This window comes from Calidris pugnax, unplaced genomic scaffold (assembly GCF_001431845.1).
Source record: "Calidris pugnax isolate Ruff unplaced genomic scaffold, ASM143184v1 scaffold32, whole genome shotgun sequence".
NCBI lineage: Eukaryota > Metazoa > Chordata > Aves > Charadriiformes > Scolopacidae > Calidris > Calidris pugnax.
The window spans coordinates 7,819,869-7,827,482 of NW_015090783.1; the positions used below are offsets into that span (position 1 = coordinate 7,819,869).

Here is a 7,614-nt window from a genome sequence, read left to right on the forward strand (position 1 = left end):
GCGGGGCCGGCAGTGAGCGGGGGGCAGGCCCCGCCGCCGCCATGAAGAGCCCCCGGGAGGCCGGGGAGCCGCCGCCAGGTCAGTGAGCCCCGGCCACCTCCCGCAACCCTCCCCTCTGCCGGCGGGGAACGCGGGGCGGCCGGGAGGAGCCCTCGGAAGGCGGCTGGGAGGGGGGGACCTGGCGGAACGGGCCGGGGGAGGGAGCCCGGGGCACGGCCCTGGCCGCGGTGGGGTCTCGCCATCCCTTGGCCGCCCCTCTGCCCGCCTGGAGCCGCCGGTTCTGCCAGCAGCCGTGTGGAGTTACCGGCTCCCGGTGTGAGTTGGTTACGCCGAGGAGGTGGCAGACCGGAGAGATGGTGTCGGTGGTGTTTACAGCCACAGCCCGCACGGGCTCGTACCGTACCCTACCGTACCCGTCCGGGGACAGCCGACAGGCAGCGCTGGAGCCCGGGTGTGTCGGGAAACAGGACGAGTGGAAGCTCCCACCTCTTCAGTGAAGCTTGGGACTTGACAGTGGCCCTGGGTATTAACAGAAAGGGGACAGAATCACAGCATGCCATGAAAAAAAGGACAACAAAATACTTACAGATCCTGGTTTGAGGGTTTTTGAGGATTTTTCTTTACGATACTTAAGAACACCTTAATCTAGATTAATTAAAAAGGTTGTATATACCAATGGGTATACCTGTCTTCAAAGTCATGATTAAACAGTGGCACAACTACAAAATAATATTTGGAAAGAGTCCAGAATATCTGTATTGGCTTGTTCCGGCTGTAGCTTTGGTAAAAATAATGTAAGATTATAAACAACATTATAAAACTTCTTAACTAGACCAGTCCATGTGCTGTCAAATCATTTTTATTCCCACCTTAAAACGTAGTTGGCCTTGTGTTAACAAAACTTTTCAAAGGTCTTTTCTAGTCCAAAGGTTATTGAGAAAAGCCCTTTATGATTAACTCACTTGGGCTGACGGAGAAGTAGCAGTAGCAGGCACAGCTCTTCACCTCCTCCGAGTGGTAAGGGCCCTCTGAAACTGAAACCACAACAATGCCAACCCTACACAAATAAAAACTGAGGGAGAGGGGTGGAGTTATTTGTATCCTGGGACTTTTTGGTAGAGATTTGTTCTTTTTCCCTTCCTTTGTTGAGTTACTGAGGAAGTTAATACAAAAGGCCAACTGGTGCCATTTGTGAGATTTGTTAACCTAAAATTACTCATGCAAATTAACAGTCCCTGAGGAAAAAGACTTCTGTAGAAAAGGCTCAAATCTGTGGGGCTTGTAAGAGATCAGCACCTAGAGATCTTGGTTGTGTCTGTTTGCTCATGGCTTGGTTGAACTCCCTTTGTGGCACAGAAATACATTCAGACACAAGAGAAAGGAAGAACACCTGTGCTTTCCCTGCTGTTATTTAGGAGGGGGATACAGCTCCATAGTGGGGGGCTGGTGGGTATGTCACCCCACCAGAAAGAATAAAATGAAACGTCCAAGGAGAAGGGGGTTGACCATACAGCACAATGAGCCAGGTACAGAACAACAAAGGAGTACGAGATTAAACCAAATACTTAACTGGACAGAAATACCAAACCTGCATTTCCCTAAGAATTTCCTTATGGATCTGTATTGCTGTATGACGTTTTTTTCATGCTTTACTCACAATGGGGTGTTTCCACTGCAGCTGACTGCATCCAGCTGAAGGTGCCGGTCATTCAGCAGTTGTACCACTGGGACTGCGGGCTGGCCTGCTCCAGGATGGTGCTGCAGTAAGTGACTTTTTGGGTTGAAGGGGTGGGAAATCCCATCCCGTGGGAGAGGGGTAGCAGGAAGCAATGTCCAGGGAGAAGAGGTGTGTTGAAGCAGCTGGGAGTTTAACTCAGTCTTACAAGATATTCTCAGGTACCCTCGGAGAATTACTGCTGCTTGGGCCTGGCACAGCTCTCCAGCGAGGGAAAATATAAACTAAGACAGACTTAAGACCCTTTTGAATAATTGTTTTGACAGATGCAAAATATCTGATCAGCTCTAAGAACTCTGCAGGTTGGCATGCTTAAGCTCATAAAAAGTTATCCCTCTTTCCTCTTGTTTTAATGCAGAACTGATACTTAGCACAGCAATTCACTTCATTCCTTTCTGTGTTTCCTAGTGATGGGTAGGTGTATCCCAGTTTATGAGTATATACTACCTCTGTCCTGCTGAGCTCCCAATCTGTGGGATAAATGGTTTTGTTCCAGGAGTAGTTTCAACTTCAAAACAATGCACTGTGTTGCCCTTTGGGGTTTTTTTGGTTTTGTTTTGTTTTTTCTTTTTCTTTTTCTTTTTTTTTTTTTGAACTAGTAGCTGTCCTGCTGAACTCCTCTTTCCTTCCACAGAGGAACATGAGCTTAGGTGCAGGAGAAATACCTATTTAGATGTCCACTTAGTAGATATGAAGCAGAAGATTTTCATTTCTCTCCATCCCTTCTGCCAAGACGTTAGTCCGTGTGCTGGTAATTTCCCATCTTGACTACTGTAACCTCTGCCTCTTTATTCCCTTTACCTCTTTGCCACTCCAGTCTGCCCAAAACTCAGCTTCCAAGATTAATCTTCTCACCCTGCTGATCTGACCTTGTTTGCCCTGCATCCTCAATTCCAGTCCTTTTTTTTTTTTCCCATTTACTTCCATTTGTTTTCTAACTTCAGAACTCTCTGTAACTGCCTCTCCCCACCCTTTGCAACCTGGCCCAAGCTTCCTCCTGACTTCATTTCCACTTTCGTGCCATCAGTGCCCAAGACAAGCTTCCTTTGAATATTGACCGAATTCCTTTACAGTTCCTCCTTTGAAATCCATCCATTGTATGAAGCAGGTTTTAGTCTTTAACACCTCTTTCTGTGTTTGCTCTAATACGTTTGCACATTTAGACTATAAGCCCTCCAGGACAGAGTTCTATACTTGCTCAGTATAGCTTGCCTATTGTACAGCACCTGTACACTTCTAGCACTATAAACAAACAGTCAAGATACCCATGCATTTCCAATTTTAAAAAGTCAGCAATAAATTCAGTTAAATACTCCCTACTCCCTTCCTTTCCCTTATATTTGTGACTCCTTTGTGGGTTGTTTGGGTTTTTGTTATTTCTTAGCCAAGCCATTTGTTTCAGTTTTCACGTCCTGTGATGTAGAGGCTTGGGCTACGGCACGCAGTTTGCCTCTCCTAAGATCTGTGCTTCCCTTCCCCTGCCTTTCCTAATACCATAGGTACCTGAATCATTTGGACAACGATGAATTTCAGAAAGCCATCCAGGAACTCCAGTTAACAAAGAGTATCTGGACTATTGACCTGGCCTACCTAATGCGGCACTTTGGTGTTAAGCATAAATTTTGCACCCAGACGCTTGGAGTGGACAAGGGCTACAAAAATCAGGTTAGTATCCTTACCTACTAGGAGACAGTTTTAAAAGCCCTGTGTGTCATGTTATAAAAGCTGTGTTGTTGAGGAGACTGTGTGTCATGTTATAAAAGCTGTGTTGTTTTACTGACAACTACAGTTCCTGTAAACAAGGTTTGCCTATTGCCAGAACTGGCACAAATCAGTTCCAAAGGTGAGGCTAGATACAATCCCAGATATTTCACATCTTTGATTCCATACTATGAATTTTTTTAAAAGTTTTCATGTAGTGTTCATGAAAGGTTCCAGCCTGTTTGACAGCCTTGGAGACTGAAGCCCTCTACCTACAGACTAGGTAGAGCCTGGGCAGCAGCAGTTTTAGCTTCCACACTTTCCCCACCACCGTGCCTCAGCCCTGACCTGGAAGAACCACCTCTGGAGGTGAGAGGGGAATTTCCCCTCCATGTCCATGGAGAGCTTGGCCTTTTCAAGATTGCCCAGGGGGCCAGTGAGGGACTATAGTGGCAATGACTTTTCTAATGCAAGCTCCTGCCCAATATGAACCAGACAGGCTTCTTTCATGTAGGCAGCTGAATTGCCACTGAATGGAAATGACAATAACTGACCAGGAGTTAACTTAAACTTATAGTTTAGAGTAGGAATCCTCATCCTGTTACCAGTGAACTAAGGGAGAGATCTCTTGTCCCAAAGCCAAATCTCCAACTTGTGCAGGTCCCTGCTAGCAGGGATTGGAACTGGTGAATTACCAAAGGTAAACATCATTCCAACACATAACGTCTATTGTCTCCACAGTCATTTTACAGGAAGCACTTTGACACAGAGGAGAATCGAGTAAATCAGCTCTTTGCACAAGCCAAAGCCTGCAAGGTGCTGGTGGAGAAGTGGTAAGCTTATTGTTTTCTTTCCTTTCTCTGCAGAGATTCTGTGGCCCCCATGCTTTTCTTGGAGTCACCAAGCTAAACTGTTAAAAGAGACCAAAATCAAGCCCTGAGCCTTTTTTGGTGAATTAGTCTTTCTACTGTATCTGTCTCAAAAAAAAAAAAAAGTAGACATCAAGAGTTCATAATGAAGTTTGAGGAGAAACAGTCACGACACAGAATAAGTGATTTGAAAACGCTGACAGGAGTTGACTATTGTTTATGTTTTGAATTTGATTATCTATTAAAATTACCCAGTAGGGAGTGCCTCCAGCACTCTAATTGGCCATTGTTGGAATTAAGGGGAGTGCTATGTGGGCACACAACCCATTGTTCCCAGAGCTATGCAAACATTATAGCTCTCTGTTCCTACACAGATGCATAAAGAAAAAGCTAGCATACGAGCTTTTGCCAAAGGGAGGATGAAATAAGGAGCCTCTATGGAAAAGCTGCAAACCCAGGAGAAGGTGAAAAACTGCAGAATTGTTTCACAACCGACAGTGATATTTTACATGGGACATAACTAAGCATCCACATTCAACTTGAGCTGCATCTCTTTTTATAGTGAAGCTGGATTTGGATCTCTATTGTCACAAGTGGGGTAAACAATTAGAAGAAAAGAAGAGAGGGTACAGGGCAGCCACAACAGCATTTAATGCTGAAATGCAACTTTAGCATAATTGTTAGATGTCCTTTTTTAACACGCATGGAGTTTATATGGCACCATCTGTTTAACTAGAGCTGTGACAAGACAGAAGGCACAGACAACTGGTCCATCTCTTTTAGCAACATTAAGATCATGGCCTTGATGGAGGCAGGGACAGAGGACATATCTACCTGTGCAGCACTGAGGCTGGGGCATCAAAGAGAAGCAGCAAGATTAAAAAGCACATTAGGTAGTGCACGCTGTCTGGACATCTAGAACGTACCCAAGGGATGAGTTTCTAATACAGATGGAATACACCGTCTGCCTCAGTGAAGGACAGCTTTTAACAGATGAGATTATAGGTTATGTTTGGTTAATACTTATTCTCTGTAGGAAGTACTATAGAAATAAAGCCTGAGGAGCATTAGGTAGTCCAAAATTGCAACTGGGAGAAGCATTCCTGTATGACAGAGGCAAATTTGGACATGTCTTAAGTTGGTTAGTGATTATACAATCTTTAACCTCTCAGGTTGATAGAGATTTGTTGCTTCAGAGATAAGCTTTTCTAAGAACAGGAGAGAACAATTCACTTACGATTTTCAAGTCTCTCTAGTTACTGGATGAGTTGCCAGCTTCTTTAGTACTCTTCTCTGGGACATCTGATTTATTCTGAGATTATGTTTGTATTACTGCAGAATCCAGAGCTGCTGCTCCACACTTCAGTAGCAGCAACGGGATCAAACGGCCTTGAATGACACAGGTTTTGTCAGGCTTTGTCTGTAGCAAAGCCTGCAGGGTTTAACAGCAAAAAGCTGTACCTGTGATATAAAAATAACCCTGCCAGCTGTGGTCATATGTACTGTCTGTCACCGCACACTTCATTGTACACCAGTGTCTTCCCTGAACTTGCTAATAAGCAGATGTGATGTTTTTTCTGCAGCACAGTAACTGTTCAAGACATCCAAAACCACCTGTCCCAAGGTCACGTAGCCATTGTCCTAGTGAACGCAGTCCTGCTCTTGTGTGATCTTTGCTCAAGTCCTGTCAAATACTGCTGCTTCCTCCCCATTGGACAGAAGTGCTTCTGCAGGAATCCCGACTACCAGGGCCATTTCATTGTGTTATGTGGCTACAACAAAGCCTCAGGGAGTATTTACTACAACAACCCTGCCTATGCTGACCGTGAGTACCCTCCTCTTTTCGGGTGGATTCTCAGCCACCGCATCACTAACATGTCTGTAACACAGAGCCACAGCTGTGCTTCCCCTAATAGCGCACATGTTTTTCAAGCATCACTAACCAATTTGTCAGAAGGGGCTTTGCCACATTAATTAAATCAGTGCTGCATTTTGTGCTGTGATTTACTTAAGGCATTAAGATACACAGTCTAGCAAACGTGTTTAGCTTTCAGATGGGTTAGTGAGAGATGCTCAACTGTTGTTCAGAATATAAGGGGGTGGCCAATTTAGTACCTATTTACAGCACTACTTCAGTGAGCAATGCCTTTGAAGCAGAAAGATCCAAGTAGAGCTGTAAGCTGATAGGTCTAGTCTGTATACTAGTTACTTTTCTTTGCAGAGGCTGCTACACCCAGTACTAAGAGCCTTTCACAGGCAAATTCTTCTGAATTTTAATACCATTTTCTTCCTCCTTAACAGGAACGTGCTGCACCAGCATCAGTAACTTTGAGGAAGCCAGGACAAGTTATGGCACTGATGAAGATATTCTGTTCATCTACACAGACAGCTGACATCCACACCTGATACCTGTGGCCCTTTCCTGTGCAGCCTGCATGGCCGCTGGCTGCTTGTCTCAGGACTCCCCCTGCAGAGACCCTCCTCCTGATCTGCAGTGGGATCTTAAACAAGGGAGGCTTTATACACATTGATAGGACTATATTGCAATGCTGTCTTTACCTTTTTTTTTTTTCTGATGATGTATCTGATTTTGCAATGTATGTCTCAGTTTTTGTTTTTGTTTTTGTTTTTCCCTCATTTTCAACATTGCACATTTGACAGCAATTTTAAAATGGTTTTTGTTTTTTCCCTCATTTTCAACATTGCACATTTGACAGCAATTTTAAAATGCAGGCCCAAAGCCTGTTCACTTTGAGCTTATTTTCAGATTAAACACATGAGAAAAAGGCACCAAATTTATGAACTTTAACACTTGGTAATACAAGCATAGGTTTAGGTAAACAAAACCAGGACAAAAAAAAATAGAAAATACCTGTTTCTCTCTCTCTGTCAAAGCATCAAGGGCTTCTTCATCCTAAATCTAGGGATTCTGAGGTTCAGCCGGGTATTATAGAAGGAAAAAAAAATCAACTTAAACCACTTTTAAATAACAAAAAATGCCTTGCTGTATTATCAGTATTGCCTGCATTGTAGGAATGAAACACATTTACTTAAGGAAACTTCTCATGTACCAAATTCACCTTACACAGATTTAGCATTTATGCCACTATATTAAATTTTCAGTCGTAGTTCTTGGTGATGTTCCCTTGTACTACAAACTCAATCTCTTTTGGCTAAATCCTGTAGGGTGACTGCTCAAAGCTCTGTATTGCCCCAAAAGTTTAAGTGAAGATACTTTATGTGTACCTAGAACCCTTTATTGCTCTTTGCAAAAACCTCTGAACGTTATGCCACCCACATGCGCCAGTT

The 7,614-nt window shown here is 43.9% G+C and overlaps 2 protein-coding genes across 2 annotated transcripts in view; one reads left to right on the top strand and one right to left on the bottom strand.

Moving 5' to 3' along the window:
• The window catches only part of SNRPD3 (small nuclear ribonucleoprotein D3 polypeptide), a 4,384-nt gene extending 3,962 nt beyond the window's left edge, over positions 1–422 (bottom strand). Inside the window, exon 1 of the mRNA XM_014963015.1 lies at positions 305–422. The gene's annotated coding sequence lies outside the window, so the exon portion shown is untranslated. The remainder of the gene's footprint in view (positions 1–304) is intronic.
• On the top strand, positions 7–6,910 carry GUCD1 (guanylyl cyclase domain containing 1). Its single transcript, XM_014962980.1, has 6 exons — positions 7–78; positions 1,679–1,763; positions 3,235–3,400; positions 4,178–4,269; positions 5,889–6,130; positions 6,607–6,910. Exons 1-6 carry the CDS (start codon positions 42–44, stop codon positions 6,696–6,698), a joined length of 714 nt encoding a protein of 237 aa, XP_014818466.1. The 5' UTR covers positions 7–41; the 3' UTR covers positions 6,699–6,910.
• The last annotated feature ends 704 nt before the right edge of the window (positions 6,911–7,614 follow it).